This window comes from Gorilla gorilla, chromosome 12, assembly GCF_029281585.2.
Source record: "Gorilla gorilla gorilla isolate KB3781 chromosome 12, NHGRI_mGorGor1-v2.1_pri, whole genome shotgun sequence".
Taxonomy (NCBI): Eukaryota; Metazoa; Chordata; class Mammalia; order Primates; family Hominidae; genus Gorilla; species Gorilla gorilla.
The window spans coordinates 87,406,933-87,428,042 of NC_073236.2; the positions used below are offsets into that span (position 1 = coordinate 87,406,933).

Below are 21,110 nucleotides of genomic sequence, written 5' to 3' on the forward strand. Positions count from 1 at the left end.
GTTGAAAGATTTTCTTGAGGCAGAAAAATGGTGTTGATCATAAGATGTATCTACATTAAAAAATAAGTAAAAGGAAGAATATTTAAAAAGAAGTAAATCAAACCACAAAATATGAAGAAGAAATCAAACCACGGAATAACTATTGTGTGAAAATAACGTGTCTGATGGTTACAAAATAAATTTAACCTAGTAATTACAAAAGCAATAGCAGATTTTGGAATCAGGGTTATTTTCTATAGGATTGAGTGATCATGAATATGTAAAGAGCTTAACACAGTGCCTATACTTGATTATAATGCAACAGAATTTTGTTCAATTTTCTTTCTTTTTATTTTTTGGCACTGAGCTAAGCCATATCTACTTGGATCTCGTTTTTATTATATTATTATACTTTAAGTTCTGGGGTAGAGGTGCAGAATGTGCAAGTTTTTTATATAGGTATACACATGCCATGGTGGTTTGCTGCACCCATCAATGTGTCATCTATATTAGGTATTTCTCCTAATGCTGTCCCTCCCTGTGATATTCCCCTCACTGTATCCATGTGTTCTCATTGTTCAACTCCCACTTATGAGTGAGAACATGCGGTGTTTGGTTTTCTGTTCTTATGTTAGTTTGCTGAGAATGATGGTTTCCAGCTTCATCCATGTCCCTGCAAAGGACATGAACTCATCCTTTTTTATGGCTCCATAGTATTCCATGGTGTATATGTGCCACACTTTCTTTATCCAGTCTATCATTGGTGGGCATTTGGGTTGGTTCCAAGGCTTTGCTATTGTGAACAGTGCCACAATAAACATATGTGTGCATGTGTCTTTATAGCAGCATGATTTATAATCCTTTGGATATATACCCAGTAATGGGATTCCTGGATCAAATGGTATTTCTAGTTCTAGATCCTTGAGGAATCGCCACCCTGTCTCCTACAGTGGTTGAACTAATTTACATTCCCACCAACAGTGTAGAAGTGTTCCTATTTCTCCACATCCTCTCCAGCACCTGTTGTTTCCTGACTTTTTAATGATTGCCATTCTAACTGGTGTGAGATGGTATCTCATTGTGGTTTTGATTTGCATTTCTCTAATGAATAGTGATTATGAACTTTTTTTCATGTGTTTGTTGACCACATAAATGTCTTCTTTTGAGAAGTGTCTTTTCATATCCTTTGCCCAATTTATGATGAGGTTGTTTGTTTTTTTCTTGTCAATTTAAGTTCTTTGTAGTTCTGGATATTAGCCCTTTGTCAGATGGATAGACTGCAAAAATTTTCTCCCATTCTGTAGGTTGCCTTTTCACTCTGATAATAGTTTCTTTTGCTGTGCAGAAGCTCTTTAGTTTAATTAGATCCCATTTGTCAATTTTGGCTTTTGTTGCCATTGCTTTTGGTGTTTCAGTCATGAAGTCTTTGCCCATGCCTGTGTCCTGAATGGTATTGCCTAGGTTTTCTTCTAGGGTTTTTATGGTTTTAGGTCTTACATTTAAGTCTTTAATCCATCTTGAGTTAATTTTTGTATAAGGTGTAAGGAAGGGATCCAGTTTCAGCCTTCTGCATATGGTTAGCCAGTGTTCCCCACATCATTTATTAAATAGGAAATCCTTTCCCCATTGCTTGTTTTTGTCAGATTTGTCAAAGATCAGATGGTTGTAGGTGTGCGGTGTTATTTCTGAGGCCTCTGTTCTGTTCCATTGGTCTATATATCCGTTTTGTTACCAGTACCATGCTGTTTTGGTTACTGTAGAGCAGTCTGAGGTTGACCTGGGACGCTCAAGCTTGGTGGGAGGAGGGGCCTCCACCATTGCTGAGGCTTGAGTAGGCAGTTTCACCCTCACAGTGTAAACATAGCCCCCAGGAAGTTCAAACTGGGCGGAGCCCACTGCAGCTCAGCAAGGCCACTCAAACTGCCTCTCTAGATTCCTCCTCTCTGGGCAGGGCATCTCTGAAAAAAAGGCAGCAGCCCCAGTTAGGGACTTACAGATAAAACCCCCATCTCCCTGGGACAGAGCACCTGGGGGAAGGGGCGGCTGTGGACACAGCTTCAGCAGCTCTGAAGAGAGCAGTGGTTCTCCCAGCATAGTGTTTGAGCTCTGATAAGGGACAGACAGCCTCCTCAAGTGGGTCCCTGACACTGCTCACCCCGCCCCCCGCCCCACCGTGTATCCTGACTGGGAGACACCTCCCAGTAGGGGCTGACAGACACCTCATACAGAAGAGCTCTGGCTGGCATATGGCTGGTGCCCCTCTGGGACAAAGCTTCCAGAGGAAGGAACAGGCAGCAGTCTTAGCTGTTCTGCACCCTCTGCTGGTGATACCCAGACAAACAGGGTCTGGAGTGGGCCTCCAGCAAACTCCAGCAGACCTGCAGCAGAGGAGTCTGACTGTTAGAAGGAAAACTACCAAACAGAAAGGAATAGTGTCAACATCAATTTTCTAATTAAAAAAATCGTCAGTCTTCTTGAATCACACATTGCTCAGGTAAAATAAAGGAGATAAATATAGCAATGGTGCCAGATTTGAATTTTTAAAAAAAGATTTGGAGTAAAACCTAGTAATACTCTTTTTAACAAGAGAAAAACATTGTCCAAGATTTTTAATTGTCTTCAAATATGAACCCTATACATTTAGAAAAGGTATGTCCTCAACTGGTAATTGGCTACATCACATATTTTAAGAAATGGAGAAATGAAGGGGAAATAAAGGAAAAGTTAGCAGATTATATATTATAGGATTCAACAATATAAGTAAAAAGGGAAAGGGCCTTGCATTACTTAAGCAAAAGCAAAAAGCAGGTAGCTATAATTCATGAGATTTAGTAGGTAATATGAAGAGTTTATTTTATACCCCCAATTGGCAATTTAAAATCTCTATAACTGTATAAAGAAAGATAATTGTGTGCATGGGCTAAAGAATCTGAATGAACATAATTTCCTTTTCTGCTCTCAGTTATAATACTTAACCTTTAAATGAAACTAAAATATTTAAATTAGCAGAAAAGAAATTTTAAAATGTAGTTTGAGATTCACTTACTCTTTTCCCCAGCCCACTCTTCTAAAAATATTACTTATAAGTAATAAATAAAATTTTACAATATGTTTTCATGGTTTTTGACAGCAACTTTCTCAGGATAGCTTGCCTTTTGACTAATAAAAACATAGTCCTATATTCCCATAATCCCTTCCCTGATTGAACACCTACTTTATACAGAATGAATTGTTCAGGCTAAAGAATAATATCACTGACAGAGAGATCCTTATCTTCATGATCCAAGAAAGAAGAATTCTCTGAGGGCTTGTAAGCATGACAGCAGCTAAGAAAGATTACCAAAGCAATTAATAAGAAAGCAAAGCATTATACAGTGGAAATAAAAAGTAAAATATAAAAATAGAGGTCTTTAATAATAGACTATCTGGGAAGGCTTACTGCAGGAGATCAGTTTTGAACCAGACATTAAAAAATTATCACAGCCTTTTTCAAACAGTTCTCAAAAATTATTTTAGGAAAAAGAATAGTTCAGTCACATTAATTTCAATCATTTTCTAAGCCTATCAAAAGCAAAGGATGAGATTTCTTCATGTGGGTGTTAACATTTTATCTATGTCCATGCTATTAACACTAGCTAGTAACTAACTACAAAGCCAACCTCTAATATTTAAATCCAGATTTTAAAATCGTGTCCTATAAACCAGAGATAGGTTTGAGTACTTTTTTGAGTGAAATTTTTATCCATACAATCAACTTTGAATATCTTGGCTGCCTGTATAAAATGAGATTTCAAAAAAGAAACCTAGGCAATTTTTATGGGAATGCATTATACCTTAATTCAACTCTGTTTCATTTAAAACAGCAGTATAAAACCTAGTTGATAAATTTTACCACATTACGCTGGGGGAATTTCAAAAATGTAGTAAAATTGACATAAAATTTATCAGAGAAAAGAAACATGCACGTTCATCAGTTATAGGGAGACTACATGCAAGTACTGTTGTATGGTCTTTCACCAGGTAAATTATACGACTTAAGAACAAATATCTTAAATGAAAAATACGTATATAGAGAAACAGATGCAAAAATTCAATTCATGGACATAGTAGAAGTACCAAACCTAAGGGTGGCTCTGAAGTATAAAGTATGTTATTTTGAATGGAAAGTTCTAAGAGATTTAACCAGAGATCCAACAGCATACTGAATTAAGGGTGATAACTGGGATAGAGTTAGAGGACAAGGAGGCAGGAACTAGCGCCAGAGCCATACAAATAAGATGTTGGTGTTAGTATGGAGGCAAAGTCTTAAATTGCTAATTCATGTGTCAAACCAATGACAAGAAAATGCCAGCAGTAGATTTCAAGTTGGGTCGGGGTCATGACTCGGGAATCACGGTAAAAAGTTCACTAACGGAAGGCCACTGTTACATTCTTCTCGCGATGGTTATATGGGGCAGGAGGGAGCCACACAGTTCAAACCATCTCTATGCAGGGGCCGTTTCTCATCATGGCTGCCTATCGTGAGACCAGAGTTTATTGCTATAGCAGTCCTCAGCAGGAAGTCTGTGAATACCGAACAGCGACAGTTATTTCTCCAGATGAAGGAAATATTAAAAATCATTTCTTCTTTTTAGAAGTAACCTTAAAATGAGGATATTGAAAGAATGCTCAGGCAAATGAGTTATATTTCTTAAAAATCTGTAAAACCCTCTTCCAGCCTTTCTTTCTTTTTGTGGTTCATCCCTTATTCTTGATGATCTTTTTTTTTTTTTTTAATTTTCAAACTTCTCAGGAGTGAAAATACAGATGGCAATGCTGTGAAACAGAAGAAATTGTTCAATTTTTAGGACTTGGACTTGTTAACATGAAAATAGTAACACAACTTGCTTTTGTTGGGTAAAGGTCATGTGATATTCCGTTCATTGGGATATAAATTTACGTTTCTCCCTTATGAAATGGTAGAAATGTTAGTATTAATTTATTTAAGCAGGTATGCCTTGAAAAAATGGTGCTAGGCTACTGCATCAATTTGTATGAAAAGGACAAATAACTGGCCAGTACAGTATATGCTGTTTCTCTATCCTGTTCCAGACTTACCATAACATGCTGAAATATGAAACAATAAGGAAAAGGGCAGAAGGAAGGGTAGAATATATGACCTGCATACATCATAAAACATTTCCTTAAAGTAGCAATTTTGCCTGAGAAGAATATGTTAAAATGCAAGTCAGTGACATAGAGTATATTTTCCCCTCTCACTCCCTCCTCAAAGGCTGAGATGCCATCATTCAATTCTCACTGTACATTTCTTAGAACTTTTGAACCTGAGTGATCCCGATTTCTACTCTGGACTTCAGGTTTATGAGTTAGCAGAAAGACAACCCCTCTAGCAACAGTTCCAAAGGATATAATTACAAATATAGCATAAGACCCTCAGCTTTCAAGACTTTTAACATTGTTGTTGTTTTTAGAAAGTAATTGGTTTTGCTTTGGCTTTTTATCCCCCTCCCAATGCTCAATGCAATCTACACTGCCTGGAAGCCAGACTTTAAATGAAGCAGATGCTCCAAGTTAAACTCTGAGCTGATAGTAAAGTTGTTTCCTAGCAACACAAAGTTATGAAAACTTCAAGAGTGCCACTTGCTCAATACAGTTTCTCTCATTTAGTTTCATGCTCGCAGTGGGTTATTATAACCTACTGAGTTCCAAATCAAAATGAACTTGATCCTACATTAAAAGGAATGAAAAACCACTCCATTGATTTTGAACTAATGACCTTTTCAAACCTCGGGCATACAAAATCAAACTTTATACTATAGTTTAAAAGAGTATTTTTCAAAATGAAATTTGAGAAGGATGTTATAGAATGGTGATAAGCTTAGGCCATAAATCTACCCAAACAGATACAATTTTTTGAGATGGAGTCTCGCTGTCGCCCAGGTTGCAGTGCAGTGGCGCGATCTCGGTTCACTGCAGGCTCCGCCCCCCGGGGTTCACGCCATTCTCCTGCCTCAACCTCTTGAGTAGCTGGGACTACAGGCGCCGGCCACCTTGCCCGGCTAATTTTTTGTATTTTTAGTGGAGACGGGGTTTCACCGTGTTAGCCAGGATGGTCTCGATCTCCTGACCTCGTGATCCGCCCGCCTCGGCCTCCCAAAGTGCTGACGTGGCGTGAGCCACCACGCCCGGCCGCAGATACATTGTTTAAAAACACCTAGACTTTCTGAACATCTAGCTAACCTGACCTAGGCAGAGGAAATGGTGTGTAATTAAAATGCCTTATAGCAGTGGTTCTCAAATATTCTGGTCTCAGAACCCCTTTGGTTTCTTAAAAAGTATTAGACTATCATCAAAGTACTGCTATTTATATGAGTTATGTATGTCAACATTTCATTAGAATTAAACCTAGAAATTTTTTGTCTTTAGTTGTTTATTTAAAAATAAACACACTATGTCTTAAAATAATTAACATATATTTTAGAAAGAGTTTTATTTTCAAAAATGAAAATTATTTAGTGAGATGAGTGGCAATGTTTTACAGTTTTACAAGTCTCTTTTAATGTCTGGTTGAATAGAAGACAGCTTGATTCTTAAATTTTTTTTTTCGGCCTTTACTTGGTTGTGATATCACACATCACATAGCCTCTAGAAAATTCTACTGTGTTATCTTGAGAAAATGAGAGAAAAAAGGCAATTTTTCCTCTTCCTCTTTCACTTTCTCTTCTGAAATTAATTTGGACCACATTTTGAGAACTGTTGGCAGTAAGCATATTTCTTCAGTGTGTAACAGGATTTAAATGATTTCCTTTCTCATAGTCATTAACATTAGGCAGTGTGGTAAAGTGATTTCGTCTCTGACACTTAAAAGTTAGCTTGCCTGAGTTTGATTCTATTATGACAGCTTCTAACTCTAAAACCTTGAGTAAGTCACTCTAAGTCTCACTTGTGTCATTTATAAAATGGGGCTAATAGTAACACTAGCCCCACAGTACTATAATAGAACTAGGTAGGAAATAGACAACACAGCAGATTTTTTTCTCGTAAAAGTAACCACCCATGATTATTGTCTGTATCTCTGATTTTAAGACTGTTCAAGACTATTGATTAAGACAAAAACAAATATCTCAATAAAACACTCGAATAACCACCACTTCCACTCTACCTCATTCTTAAAAAGAGGAAATAATGTGAACTTGTGATTACCAGAGGCTAATATGCATTTTTGTATTGAGAGTTCAAGTTTGATTTACTTCCTAATATCAAGGAAGAAGTACCTGATATGATGTTTGAATTCATTCGTATTTGCTTCTTTCCTAATAAAATATCTTTTAATATCATGTGGTAGAGAGAGGAATGAAGATGTGTGACTTTGCTTAAAGAAATAGTGAAAGTGAGTATTAATGCAATTTGAAACTAGCACAGAAGTATGCATTTAGTTTTGGTGAATGATTTCTGTTTGGTAGATTTATACTTGCTTCACCCTTTATTCTGGTTCATATAATGGCCAAAAATAAACAATTATTATGGGCTTGAATCATACACTCACACTGGGTAAATTCCAACCACGTCATCACCTGTATATTCTTTTACAGCCACTGCAGGACTGATCACATTTGCAACATGAATATTATCTTTGATTCCATAATTTCAACACACTCAGTACTCACAGCAATTTATAGCTAGATATGTAGTAAACACTTTTTCGTTTTACCTTGGGAACTAGCTTAAGAGAGTAAATGAACCGAGATTGCACGAGGTCTTGCAACGAGCCGATAGGGTAATCCTGAACTCTACAATAAATGTCACTTCCCTCAAAGGAGAATAAATAGATGTTCTTGAAAATAGAATCTTTAAAACAGAGCCTTATATGTTTTTGGACTTTAAACATTGGTAAAATATAAAATGATATTCAAAAATGAGTTTAAAAATTTAGCAACAATCATAGTCCATTCATATTAGGCATTTAAAAAATGTGCTACAGCTTGTTATACCAAATCACTTTTGATAGCCTTTGTTAGATACATTAGTGGTTAGTGGAAAGTTTGAGAGCTGGGAGATTTAGTGTATTTGGGAGTAATATAAAGAACTCTTAGGATATCTGGGTACTGTGTTTGAGTGGTAATAGTTTAATTTTCTGCCCCACTATGATGACTTTTTTTATGACGTTGAAGTGAAGAAGCAGAAAAACAAAAGATCATTGGATATCATCTCACGTGTCTTTTTCCTGAGGGAAATGAGTTGGAATAGGGTGTTTTCTTTAGCAAAGCATATTAGATTTAGCAGGCCTGTGTTCAAATTCTAGTACCCAGCTTACAGAACGAGTGTTCTAAAATGCATTTCTGAACTTCTCTCAACTTCATATTCCTATGTAATAAGATGACAAGCATAACTACTCTGTAGTCCAATTTCAAGAATTGAAGGGGTTAACATATGTAATAGAGTCACCCGGTTCTCAAAAGAAATAATTCCTTCCCACTTTCCCTTCCTTGCTTTTATTTTTTTTCACTTTCTTTACTGCAGATTATATCTTTTACCTATTCTTGGTGTCTGTCCTTTACTACAGATACCAGTAGCAGTCATATTTCAGCACCCACTTTCTTTTGCATTTAAAAAATAAAATGCTGAAGCTGAAACTTGAATTAAGCTATAATTTTATTAGTACGTGTGTGTACGTGTGTGTGTGTGTGTGTGTGTGTGTTTTAAACCCATTGCTGAACTGTTTTGGTTAAGTTAAAGTAAGTGCAAAATGTTTTCAAATTCAACAATAGAATTATTACCATTTGAGGAATAAGGTATTATCCCAAGATGACATATCCAAGACCTCAGATGAGAACACTGCGACATTACATTAGCTTCTTTAAGGTCACAAAGCTAAGTGTCAAAGTGAGATTCAAAATGAATTCATTTGGTTTCAGTCTGGGCAATTAACCATGCTTTTGGTTAGATATAAGCGTATTTTGCTTGTGCTTTAATAGCTGTCTCCGAAAGATCAGAAAAACTAAAATATATTTGACATGCTCTTCATTTTACTGTGGGGAATATTTGATAAAGAACTGGTCTCAGTTTAATAAAGGTCATACAATAAACCACATTTTGGGACATGTACTAATGTCTCATAGGTATAACTATGTTATAGTAAGATTTGAGTTTTCACTCACAGGACTAATCATCCCTGATGTCAACCCATCCTAGGAAGAACTGCAGAATCAGGGACTCAAATCAGGAACTTGAAAGATGTGCCATGGACTAAGCCCACAAAGGAAGGCCTTCTCTCTGGGCTTTTCTCTCTGTGATTTCCTTTTTCTGGAACTTGGCCCGTAACTCTCTAGATGTGGTGGAAACATGCCACAGCCTATTGGAATCAGGCTAAAAGCTCTGAAGAAATGGAACTGAAGCAGAATATTTTCCCATCCCCTTTGTGGGATTCGTGACAGGTGTGCCTCATTTACCCAGCTTGCAGTTTTCAATTCCTAGTAAGAGGGAGCATGCAAGCACATAAGGTGGGAACTGGAGTGCACCAACCCTGGAACCAGCTGGCTGCTTCAGCACTGGCAGGAGTGAACTCCACTCACTTAGACCTGCAGCAGTCCACTCCTTGTGGGATGGAGTGCATTGTTGAGCAGGTGCAGGAGTCAGGGTGAGTGCTTTTGGGTGCTGGCAGGAGCAAACTCTGTGCAGGCCTCATGGCAGCATCTAGGGAGATGCCTGCGACCCCTGAAGCGTCAGAGGGAGAATGTTACAGTGCTCTTTTAGCTCTGCCATCTGCAGATGGCTTAAGTGTTAACAGCTCAGTGGGCCTTCCGACTTTTCACATGAGGCAGCTGCCCCTCTGCCTGTGAGAGTGAAAGGCCAGTATGACAGCCTTTAGTGTTCGCACTCATGGCACCCAAACTCTTGTCTGGCGTCCAGGAGAAATAAGGTTGCACAAATAAATTAAAAGATGGTAAATGTGGGGGATTTTATTGCCAATGAAAGTGGCTTTTAGTGGAAGAGGAGCTGAAAAAGGGATAGGGTGGGAAGGTAATCTTCCCCTGAAATCTGGCCATCTCCAGCTGGATTCTTCTCCAAAGTTAGCCATCAAGCTGTTCCTCTAAAGTCAAGCTGGTTCTCTCCAATGTTGAGCCATAGTCTCTGACATCCAGCTTTCTCCTCTTTGCTTGCTGAGTCTGGAGTCTTTATGGGCACAGGATGGGGGTTGGGGCAGGCCACAGGTGGTTTTTGAAAAGGCAGCATTCAAGTGGGAAAACAAAGATGTAAATTCTCACTTTGGGCCACCGTCTTAGGCTTTTCATCTTGAGAGTGGGGCTTCACCAGGGACCCACCCCTGTCTGCCTAGAATTTCTCTGCCTCCTCTCCCCATCAAAACCTGAAGTTATCAGGCAGGCATACTTCAGACAACTTCACAAAGACATTTTATAGTTTGTGAGTTTTGAGAGCAGATTTGGAGATAAAAATGAGGCATAAGTTTTTCTCTGTGTTGTAATACCCTTCCTTTATACAAAGTAAGCATCCTCAATTATAAGTTAATCCTAGCCCACACCTTAACATATTGTGAGTACAAGCAATATTAGAGGGAAATTTAACCTGAGTCTACACATTCAAGGAATCTGGAAAATTTAAGTACATGGGCAAGTTAGGAGGATGAATAGAATGCAAATATTATTATCAAGAGGCAAGAAAGAGTTCCACTTTGGGCCATGATGCACTAAGAAAGACTGGATTTGTATTTCCAACTCAGATAACTAGAAAACTGAACAAAATATAACAAAATACGGTTTTGAGGCATTAAGCCATGCAGGATTATGATACCTGAGAGAATGATAATATTCCCGAGAAACTGCCTAGGGAAAAGATTTTCAACCTTGCACACTTTTGACATTTTGGGCTGGATAATTCTTTGTTGTAGGGAGCTGTCTTGTACATTGTAGAAAGTTTAGCACCATCCTTGGCTTTGGTGCTAATGTAGTAGCACTACCCTAGTTGTAACAACCTAAATTGTTATCAGACATTCCAAATGTCTACTATGGAACAAAATCATTTCAGTTTGAAAACCATTGGCCTAGAAGTAGTCCCTGTGCTGCGGTATAAAGAAGGAAAATCCAAGCAGAACCAAGCCATCATGCAGATTTAGGAAGACAGAGATTAAAGGTTAAAGAGGTCTGAGTGGCTAGAATTTATAAAACAGACTACCAGTGAAAGGGGAGCTGAGAGAGAGAGAAAGAAAGAGCAAGCTTTAGAATCTACCTAGGGACACCCTCAATCTAATCTGCACCTATGTGAGAGGAAATCACATGAGCAGATAAAGAACTGCTGGAAATTAGAAAGTGCAACAATTCACAGAGTCTACACACAGCTGGGAATAGCAATTCCTCCCATCAGCCAGAGTTGAAGACTTTTAAGACATGGAGAAATCTCAGAAGGGTGACACCTTAGTAGAAGATCTAAATTAGCCCTCAATTAAAAGTTGGTCAAGACACACTCCAAAAAACGTAAAAGCAAGCATTTAACTGTTTCCAAGAACTTATTTGTTCACCAGAACAAGTTACAACACGATTTAAAGAAATACGTCAAAATCCAGCATTCAACAACATAATATTCACAATGTTAGGTATCTAATCAATGAAGCTGGAAAATCTGCCTCATACTCATGAGAAAATATAATCAATAGTGACATTCATAAATAAGAGAGATGACAGAATTGGCAGTGAAGGACATTAATAAATATGAAAAGAATTATAAATATGTGCCTTATGCTTATATGTGCCCAATTAAAAAATATGTGACAATGATAAAGAGAAATAAGAAATATAAAGCATTACCAAATAAAAATCTATAAAGAAAAAACTAAATTAAAAGTACACTGTAGAGAATTAACAGCAGATTAGACATTGCAGAAGAATCGATCGGTAAAAATGAAGTCATTGGAAGGAAATGAGAACAGAGATCTAAAAAAACACAAGCAAAAAAAAGAAGACAGGAAAATAAAAAGAGCTACAGTGATAATTGTATTGTAACAAGCGTAATTAGATCCAGAAGGAGGAAGGCGGAAGGCTACGGATGGGAGTGGAAGGAAAAGGTAGCATCTGGAATAAGAATAGAGAATTTTAAATATGATGAAAACTGCAAATCAACACATCCAAGAAGTTAAGCAAACCCCAGTCAGAATAAACACACAAAAAACAACAGTATGGCATATCAAAATCAAATTGGTAAAACCAGTAATGCAGAGAAAAATCTTAAAAGCTGCTAGAGAGGGAAGAAAAAATGACCTATTATGTACAAACGAACAAACATAAAAGTGACAAAGCATTCTTGGCAAAATGTATGCAAGCAAGAAGAATATATAGTAATATCTTTAAAGTACTGTGAGGAAAAAAAATCCAAAACTGTCAATCTGGTTGTTCTCTGCTTGGCAAAAGATTTTTCAAAAATGAAGTGAAAGAAAAATTATTTAGGCAAATAACAATTGAGATATTTCATCACTCGCCCATTGGAACTACAAAAAATATTAAAGAATGTTCTTCAGGCAGAGAACAAATAATATAAGATAGAAATTTAGAAAGATGAATGACAAATGCCATTCAATTATAATCATAAAGAAAATGTAAAAGTTTTTTATTCTCATATTTAAATCTCTTTTAAAACAATTATGTGAACAAAATAATACAAATGTGTATATTATATCATAGAAATAAAAATAACAACATCAATAGCACATAAGGAGAGAAACATGTAAAATCTTCTTTCAAGATATATAAAAAGTAGCATTATATTTGAAAATAAACTGTGATAAGTTAAAGATGTATATTGTGAACCCTGGAGGATCTACTGAAAATTTAAACTAAGAGATGAGGAAGAAGCCAATATTGAAGAGAAAGTGGAATTATAAAAAGTTTTCATTTAACTCAACAGAAGACAGGAAAAAAGGAATGGAGAAAAATGGAACAAATATAAAACAAACTACAAGTTGGCAGATTCAAAACCAACCATATTGTTAGTTATATTCAATCTAATTGGAATAATCTAAAAGCACAATCTACTGACAGAGATCAAGCTGGCTAAAAAGATCTAACTGTATGTGTTATATAAGAAATGAATTTTAAATATTAATATACCAATAGGCTAAAAGTAGAAGACTTTAAAAGATATTATGAAAACACTAAGCAAAGGAAGCTGAGTTGAATAAATTAATATCAGACAAAGTAGGTTTCAAGCTAGGAATACCACCAGGGAAAAGAGAAACATTTTATAATGATAGAGAGGTCAATTCAACAGGAGGATATGCTTGAGGCCAGGAGTTTGAGACCAGCCTTGGCAACATAGTGAGACCTCTACTTGTGAGGCTGAAGTGAGAGGATGACTTGAGTCTGACAGGTCGAGGCTACAGTGAGCTCTGAGTGTACTATTGCACTCCAGCCTGGGTGACAGAGCAAGACCTTGTCTCAAAAAAAAGAGAAAAGAAAAAAAAAAAAAGGATATAAGGATATAACAGTCCTAAGTGTACAAGCACCTAATCAAAAAGCTTCAAAATGCATGGGGAAAAATACAATTGAAATGCAAAATATACAAATATGATTGATATAGTTAAAACTTTTTTCTTAGCTGACTAACTGAGTAGTCAAAAGAATAGAAAACATTTATCAACTTAATTTTCTCATGAACCAAAAAAATTAACAAAATAATAGCAAATTAAATCTAGAAATATAGAAACAGTATAAAACACCATGAATGAGTATAGTTACTATTTGAAAATCAATGTATTTCATATTAACAGACAAAAAAAAAATCCATATGATTACCCCAATACATTCAGAATGCAGGAGAAACATTTTGCAAAACTAAAAAAACAAACAAACAAACAAAAAAAACAAGAAAACCCCAAAACAGCTAAAACCTTTCAGCAAACTAGGACTGGAGACAACTCTCTCAATATAATAAAGTATATAGTTGAAAAAAACCCTACATCGCACTCAATGACAAAAGGTTGTAGTTAATTCTCAAGTTTAAGGCAAAGATACTGCTCTCATTACCTATATGCATTATTTTAATATAGTCCTAGACAGTTTAATAAGGAAAAAAAGAAGGAAAGGAAGGAAGAAAGAAAGAATGTTAAAGGATAATTACCATTAGAAATGGCAGGTCAGGGACTCCAAAAATCTGCCCCTCTGTAAAATCAATAAAAATTTTGGCAAAAATTGCCAATATCAACTTTTTCAGAACTTTGAAAATTAAATAAAGCATGCAACAATCGGAGAAGTATTTATTCAAGAAAAATGACTGTCTCAGTAAGAGTTACGAACTTTGTGGTGTTTAAACTCATTGAAGTCACACTCCCCTCTCCCAGGTATGTGGTAACCCTAAAAGCCCAAAACTCACTATCACAGTATTCGTGAAGAATAGCAGCTTACCAGCTACTCACTGGTGGAGAGAGAATGGGCTTGGAACTCGTGTTAAACCTTATTCACAGAAAATTGACATTATCTGACCCCTCTCCAGTTATCTGAAAACCTTCTCTCACAGGCCTTGTTGTATGTATTTGACCTTAGTCAGAGCTGACTTGATTTGGATCATTCAGAAAATAATTTTTATGGACATTAGTTAACTTTAAAAAGTTTAATAATATGGCAGCTTACAAGAGGTGTTGATAACAGTTGGAGCAAACAAGAAGCTGGGGAAAGAAATGTCCAAAGAAAACTTGAAAATCCCTAACATGTTACTGAAAAGCCAGAAGACCAAGCGTCTACAGTGTTGTGTGGATGACCAGGAAAGACCTGAAAGAGCCCAAAGTCCTTCCTTCCAATTGATGTTGCAATTCTGTAAAATCAGGAAAGAAAGATTAAGGCAGAGTTTTAATCTGCCTGTTTATGCTTGAAAATCATGAGGATAAAAATAATTTTAGCAGTATACCATGTTATGGATCAGAATACTTAATATATTTTGTATGTCAATTTTACTCTAAGTGATCTATAAATCTAACACGACTCCAATCAACACTCTAGCCATCTTTGCTGATAAAACTGATAACCTGTCTTTAAAATTTATAGGCAAAAGATTTACAATACATGACACAATTTTATGTTTCATAATCTTTGCTATTTTCAGACTCCCTTTATTTATTGCCACATAAACTTCAAGGTTATTTTAAACAATTAAAAAAACTGACCCTGATTAGCAATCTCATGTAAAATCTCATTTAAATTTATACATTAATTTTAAGAGCACTTTCTTTCCTCATCAAAACATTTATTCAGATATTGTTTTAAGTACACCTAATGATTTCTGTTAATTCATAAATGTCATTCAATTTTTAAATTAATTTATACGTATTGCCTAATTTTCCCCTTATTAAAATGAAATGTTTCTGTATTTCCAATTATACCTAAAATGATGTCTTTAGAAGAAACCAAGTCTCCTATGTTAGCGTTTCTTAGAATTAATGTAATAATATTGCTAGGCGTTTATTTGGTGTTAGTAATCTATAATTTGCATAATATTGGAAAGGGAGAAAATCTTTAATTTCAGTATTAGGAATGACTTAATGAAATTGTTGAAAATATTGTACATGTCTTGTGATTTAAATGACTACCATCCCCAAGCTTGCTTAAACATAATTAAAATGATACTGTGGTGTATCTGCCAGAAGTCTACTTTAAGGGATAAGGAGCCTCTTAGGAAATGACTCAGCCTGAAAGAAGAGAGAATGCTGACACAGAAGCTTTTCTTTTTCATTTGTTTTAACAACAAAATGGAATAAAAATGAGTTTGGCCTGTGTAGATTTTATTCGGCTTATCCAAAAGTTCAACCACTGAAAAACTCTACCCTCATCTCTCCACTGAGTTCTATGATGAAAAGACAGAACAATAACAATAACAAAATATTTATAAATGTTAATTAAAAGATTATAATCTATTTTCCATGAGACAATGAAGTAGCAGTAATTTCAAAAATTTTGCAAATATAGAAAATTTTTCTAGTGGTGTTGAATGTAATGAGAGACAGTGATCTTGGTGTTGCTGCTAGCAACCTTGATGTCAGAGGGCTCCTCTTCCTAATAACAGTCCAACTCTTCTTCTTCCATCTCACACTGCCATTATCACTACTTTCACCAGCAATGTATTATTGTTATCAGATATTCATTACAGAGCTGAATCCGCTAATGAAAATTAGTTGGTTATTTGCAGTTATTACTGCTTTACTTTTTACTTTAAAATCTATTGATAGTAAGCAATTTTATTTCAGAAAACATTTTGAAAAATGTTTATAATGACCTATGTAAATACACTCATGATTTTCCTTCTTGTAATTCTTTTATTTTCCTAGTGAATTCCTCAACCATTTATACATTTATTATGAAATTTTGGGGGAACGTAATAATTGAGTTTGGGACTTTCTCATTTATCTCTATTCCTTACTGTTAAGAAGGCAACAGCTGTGAGTAAATGGCTTCTCATACTGATGTTTAATTTATAATTTATTTTCAATTTATTGGTAACATACAACTCAAGTCTCAGTTCCTTATAAAGGCAAAGGTTTATTTTTTGGTTGTATTCCATGTCGGCCATAGTTTTGTTGGAGACTGTGCTTATTAGAGTCACTCAAGAGACCCAGTGACCTCATCTTGACACCTACCTCCATGATCAACCGCAGTAAGTGGTAAGAGAATGTGTTCTCACACTGGCTCTTAGAACTTTGGCCTGAAAGTGACATATATTTCTACTGCTTACATTTTGTTAGCCAACTGTCTCCCAAACACATGTAACTTCAGATGTTGAGAAGGCACAATATTACTATGCCTGGAAGAACTGTAGTGTTTGTGGACAGCCTGAATGGCTACTATGTCATATCTCTGGCATATTCAACTATCCTCCAAAAAGTAAGTAAAAAATAATTTTTCAACTGTAAAAACATATGTAAAACTGTTCCTTAAAAGTACAAGTGCTCACTTCATGCCTGTTTACACAATTTTTACAAATATTCTAATTTGGGGGCTATCTGATTATCAAATCAAATGTAAAACAAAAAAAAATCAAAAGTGAGATAAATGCCTAAGGAAACAATATAACAGAAGCAGAAATAACTAGATGAATAAAAAAAGAAATCTAACATGGTTAATATAAATTAGCATACAAAAATTATTCCTAATTCATTAGCCTCTGAGTGTATCATTTGTTTAGATCATGTAGAGAAATGTGGACCTGACTCATCAAGAAGTGATTAATTGATGAGTTTAGGAATTGAAATGGTCTGGCTGTTTCTCCACCCAAAATCTTGTCTTGAATTTAGTTCCCATAATTCCTACATATCATGGGAGAGAACCAGTGGGAGGTGATAGAATCATGGGAGCAGTTGCCCCCATGCTGCTGCTCTCGTGGTAGTGACTGAGTTCTCACAAGATCTAATGGTTTTATAATGGGCTTTCCTCTTTTTCTTGGGAGTCCTTCATGTTTGCTTCCTCTTCTGCCATGATCGTAAGTTTCCTGAGGCCTCCCCAGTAATGCTGAATGGTGAGTCGATTAGACCTCTTTTCTTTGTAAATTGCCCAGTCTCAGGTATGTCTCTATTAGCAGCATGAGAGTGGACTAATTCAGTAAGTTGGTTCTGTAGAGGGTGGGGTGCTGCTGTAAAGACACCCAAAAATGTGGAAGTGACTTTGGAACTGGTTAACAGGCAGAGGCTGGAACAGTTTGGAGGGCTCAGAAGAAGACAGGAAAATGTGGGAAAATTTGGAACTTCCTAGAGTCTTAGAAGGCTTACAGAACAGGAAGATGTAGGAAAGTTTGGAACTTTCTGGAGACTTGTTGAATGGCTTTGAGCAAAATGCTGATAGTAATATGAACAATAAAGTTCAGGCTGAGGTGGTTTCAGATGGAGATGAGGAACTTTTTGGGAACAGGAGTAAAGGTTACTCTTGCTACGCAAAGGGACTGAGGGCATTTTGTCCCTGCCCTAGAGATCTATGGAACTTTGAACTTGAGAAAGTATTTAGTCTGTCTGGTGGAAGAAATTTCTAAGCGGCAGAGTTTTCAAGAGGACCATGGGGTCCTCATGGAAAACCTCTGCTAGGGCAGTATGGAGGGGAAATGTGGGGTCAGAGCCCCCACACAGAATCCCCATTGGGGCACTGCCTAGTGGAGCTGTGAGAAGAGGGCCACCATCTTCTAGACCCCATAATGGTAGATACACTGACAGCTTGCACTGTGTGCCTGAAAAAGCCACAGACACTCAGCACCAGCCCTTGAAAGCAGCTGGGAGGGGGACTGTAGTACCCTGCAAAGCTACAGGGGAGGAGCTTCCTAAGGCCATGGGAGCGCACCTCTTTCTTTCATCAGCATGCCCTGGATGTGAGACATGGAGTCAAAGAAGGTCATTTGGAACTTTAAGGTTTAAAGACTGCCCTATTGCATATCAGACTTGCATGAAGCCTGTAGCCCCTTTGTTTTGACCCTATTGCATATCAGATTTGCGTGGGGCCTATAGCTCCTTTGTTTTGTCCAATTTCTCCCATTTGGAATGAGTGTATTTACCCAATGTCTATACCTCCATTTATTGAGGAAGTAACTAACTTGCTCTTGATTTTACAGGCTTATAGGTGGAAGGGGCTTGCCTTGTCCCAGATGAGACTTTGGATTTGCACTTTTGAGTTGGTGCTGGAATGAGTTAAGACTTCAGGGGACTGTTGGAAGGGCATGATTGTGTTTTGAAATGTGAGGACATGATGTTTGGGAGGGGCAAGGGGCAGAACGATATGGTTTGGCTGTGTCCTCACCCGTAACTCATCTTGGATTGTGGTTCCTATAATCCCACATGTCATGAGACGGACATGGTGGGAGGTAATTGAATAATTGAGGGAGTTACCCTCATGCTGCTGTTCTCATGATAGTGACTGAGTTCTCACAAGATCTGATGGTTTTATAAGGGGCTTTTCCCCTTTGCTTGGCACTTCTTTTGGCTGCTGCCACGTGAAGAAGGATGTTTTTGCTCTGCCTTCCGCCATGATTGTAAGTTTCCTGAGGCCTCCAACCATGCTGAACTTTGTCAATTAAATCTCTTTCTTTTATAAATTACCCAGGCTCTGGTATGTCTTTATTAGCAGCACGAGAATGGAATACAGGAATACAGAAATGCACTTACTTTTGGAAAAACTCCTGAACAATAACATTTAGTTTCAGAAATTTCTGCCCTTGCACCACTCCCCAACCACATACATATATATATAACTGATATATAATAATCTGAGATTTCTTTACTAGATACGGTACAATATATTTATCTGAGATTTCTTTACTAAAAGAGTTCACTTCTAATAAGTTTAATAAGAAGTTGCTGTTTGTATGGTGATGTAATGCCTAAGAACCAAGTAGTACCACTGAATAATCCATTAATAGTGTAGTCATTAGTCATTATAAATAAGTCCTTCTTAGACATATTGACTCCTACAAATTTCCATGAAGAAAATGAACATTAATAAATATTCCTGGAGGGTTCCTGATAAGTTTTCTTTAGAATATGTTTTACATAATCATAAAAGAGAAGAAAGCAAATTTTCCTTTATTTCAATGTATTTTAAAGATTTCATATACATACATTAACCACATCACAAAAAAGGAACTTAAAATGCTATCTTTTAATTTAAAATGTATTTTTACATGACCAAAGAAAGACAAAAGAGGAAACACTTTTGATTTGGCATTTTAAGTATGTCAACGAGAATGCTGCCTTCATAGAATGTAAAATAAAAGGAATAACAGCGCAGAGATTTGTGCACCACTGCTCCTGTTCTGACTTCCAGAGAGACCATTCAGCCTTCAGCAAATGAAGAATAAGTTCACTGTTGAGTGGATTCACAAAGAATCTCAAAATTGTAAGATATATTTAGCTTCATGAAAAGGCTATGTTGAATTCCTTGTGATTTCAGAATTTCTTGGTAACAGGAAATCACAAGGGAGTATATTTAGGAAAGATGTCCTCAGGTTTGCACAAAGAGACTTTAGCAAACAAAACAGAAACATATGGACAGCATCCTCAGTGCCAAGTGTCATAGGGATTTTGCAGATCATCACTTTGTCACACACACACACACACACACACACACACACATACACACAAGAAGTTCTCTCAGCATGAGACTTACTTTATTAAATGCTGGTAACTGTCTTGGTAAAAGAGAAACAAGAACCATAGATATTGTAAATTTGCAGAAGCATGATAAGCAAAGGAATAGTCAAATTGATGCATTCTTCATAATCATGTTTTTTGTACTTTCCACCATTAGTCAGTACTTTGATTATCCAAATTATCTAGAGATACTCATGCACATATTTTCTGAGGGTTGAGAGAGAATTAGATTGTTTTTGATTTACATTGGTCAGGCTAAGAAAAACTTTGTGTGATCAAAACCGACATTTCAGGGTAGACAGACAACAGCAAATAATGTATTTGTATGCATAGTCTGTGTAGAATCTTCAAGGTGTGACAGCATTTTCTAATTTCATAGCAACATCCTGGAAAATTCTACAAAAGAGAACTTCATAATTCTTTTCAGGGGAATGATAAAAGACAGGCAAAGAAGTATAACTTTTTAAGAAATAAAAAATCATAATTTGTTTCATAAAACACGCACTTCGAGAGGAAGTCGTGCTACCCCCGCGGAGTTGTCGTGTGTTCTAGATTCATTCCGGCACCACCATGTCGAAGCTTTCCTTTAAGATCACGCTGACGTCGGACCCACGGCTGCCGTACAAAGTACTGAGTGTTCCTGAAGGTACACCTTTCACAGCAGTCTTAAAGTTTGCAGCAGAAGAATTTAAAGTTCCTGCTGCAACAAGTGCAATTATTACCAATGATGGAATAGGAATAAATCCTGCACAGACTGCTGGAAATGTTTTTCTAAAACATGGTTCAGAACTGCGGATTATTCCTAGAGATCGTGTTGGAAGTTGTTAATATCTGCTACTTGGAACATACGATTGCCTTTCAGAATAAATACTGGTATTTTTTGTTGTTGTAAAAAAAAAAAAAAAAAAAAAAAAAAACACGCACTTCATCTCCCAACATTGGGCTGAAGAGAGTGGCTGGTAAAATTACAACTCCAAGTCATTAACATATAAGGAAACTTCAAATGGATCTTGCT

At 36.5% G+C, this 21,110-nt stretch overlaps 1 protein-coding gene and 1 long non-coding RNA gene across 2 annotated transcripts in view; one reads left to right on the forward strand and one right to left on the reverse strand.

The window, feature by feature from the left end:
- Nucleotides 1-3,614: 3,614 nt before the first annotated feature.
- LOC134756793 (uncharacterized) overlaps nt 3,615-21,110 on the reverse strand; it is a 1,394,997-nt gene continuing 1,377,501 nt past the window's right edge. The window contains exon 11 of the long non-coding RNA XR_010129979.1: nt 3,615-4,794. This is a non-coding gene — a long non-coding RNA (uncharacterized lncRNA). The remainder of the gene's footprint in view (nt 4,795-21,110) is intronic.
- LOC129531594 (ubiquitin-fold modifier 1-like) lies at nt 20,589-20,963 on the forward strand. Its single transcript, XM_055377885.2, has one exon. It carries the CDS (start codon nt 20,666-20,668, stop codon nt 20,921-20,923), a length of 258 nt encoding a protein of 85 aa, XP_055233860.1. The 5' UTR covers nt 20,589-20,665; the 3' UTR covers nt 20,924-20,963.